Genomic DNA, 1,743 nt, shown 5'->3' with positions numbered 1-1,743 from the left:
AGGGCAAAGCTCTAATTAATTAACAGCATCAATGGTTCTTTGCCACCGAGCTCTCATGCCTTCCAGCCCTTCCTATGTGGCTTCCATGCATTGCAGCCCTCCCTATGTGGCTTCCATGCAGGAACTGTGCATTTCGATGATGCTTCCGGATAGCGTATCCTCCGGACAGCATCTGTTGTTTTTAGCACGATGGAAACTGAACAATTTGGATGAACCTTCCGGATAGCGTATCCTCCGGACAGCATCTGTTTTTAGCACGATGGATTCTGAACATGTTGACGTTGGATTACTTAGAGTTCTGCAGTTTGAGAATGTCGGCCTTGCTACCAACCCTTTGCTTTGCTGCTTTGCGGGCGTTCTGGGTGGGTGCATGTTCGGTGTGCTGCATGCCACCATGGAGCGGACCTGGTTCACTCTGCTTTCTTATCTTGAGGCCAAAGGTCTCATCAAACGGCTGGCCCCATCGATACCAGTGACGACAGTTAAACTCACCAAGGAGGACTTCTTGTCCGTCTCCGTCGCTCCCATGCCTTTGGCTGCCTGCATGTTCGCTTTCCGGTAAGATGTTCGACAACTCTCTCTTGTGTGCAATCATGTAAGTAACCCTATATAACATACGAGTTAAAATGCTGTTCGCAGGCAAAGATTTATTCGCAACTGCCATTTTTCCCTGGATATCATCGGAGGCTTGAAATTCACCTGGGTCCTCATGGTTCTGCACGACGCATACTTCTGGATGGTCCATTCCAATTTACACAGGTTCAAACTGCTATACAGGCGCGTACACCAACTCCATCACTCGACTAACGGAGATATCACGGTGTTTAGCACAGCATACGGAGATATCCTTGATATTGCCTTCTGTTTCACACCATTCTACTCTTGTGTCATGCTTTGGTTGTATTGCTCAGAGCAATGGAATCCTTTTTATCTCATTCTGGCGACGTGGGCTGTGAACAATGTGGACATGATGGGACACTCTGGGTATGCGTTGCCTCCATGGGTGTTTATTCCTGCATCCTTGGGGGTGCTCCTTACGCCTTTAGCCCAACGGCCAGTTCACCATTACATTCACCACTTGGACCCTCGATTCAACAGATCTCTATACTTCACGTGGTGCGACAGGCTTGGAGGGACGTACAGAGATCGCCACCCCAAAGTCCCTGAGTGAAAAACTGGTCACAACCACCTTTTAGAGAAAATTTCATTTGTACGTAGATCCTTCAGTCTGCATGTCATTGACCCTTTTATGCAAATATATAACCCTTCTATGCGTGTACTTTTCACGATACTTCGCATGAACTTTGTACAAATCAGGGGGGTCTTGGAATAAGAATTTGTATGCAGTCATGATGGAGTGTAATGTTCACTTGAAACGACTCTTAACTTGAAATTTACACTTGTTTCAAGTTCTTTGTGCATATTTAAAATGCAAGGTTAATAGATTTTACATGCATTTAAGAACTTTACACATGGAGTCCAATGTCGTTACAACTCTTAACTTGAATTTGGTTCAAGGTAATTCTTTGTGCACATCTAAAATGCAAGCTGAATGGAAATGATAACTATCTCAACTTGAAATAATACAGTTATTTCAAGTTCTTTCTGCATATTTAAAATGCAAGGTGAATGGATTCTAAATGCATTAAAAAATAAAACACATGTATGCAATGTCATTACAAGTCTCTTAGCTTTGAAATTGGTTCAGGGTTTGTGTGCAAATCTGAAATGCAAGATGAATGG

The 1,743-nt window shown here is 43.8% G+C and overlaps 1 protein-coding gene across 1 annotated transcript; it reads left to right on the top strand.

Moving 5' to 3' along the window:
• Positions 1-259: 259 nt before the first annotated feature.
• LOC147883952 (alternative squalene epoxidase-like) lies at positions 260-1,171 on the top strand. Its single transcript, XM_087398934.1, has 2 exons — positions 260-558; positions 640-1,171. Exons 1-2 carry the CDS (start codon positions 260-262, stop codon positions 1,169-1,171), a joined length of 831 nt encoding a protein of 276 aa, XP_087255060.1.
• Positions 1,172-1,743: the final 572 nt, after the last annotated feature.

Source organism: Dipteris shenzhenensis, chromosome 27 (assembly GCF_047967505.1).
Source record: "Dipteris shenzhenensis isolate YYH24624 ecotype China chromosome 27, Dip_SZ_1.0, whole genome shotgun sequence".
Taxonomy (NCBI): domain Eukaryota; kingdom Viridiplantae; phylum Streptophyta; class Polypodiopsida; order Gleicheniales; family Dipteridaceae; genus Dipteris; species Dipteris shenzhenensis.
This window is presented reverse-complemented; position numbering and strand designations above follow the sequence as displayed.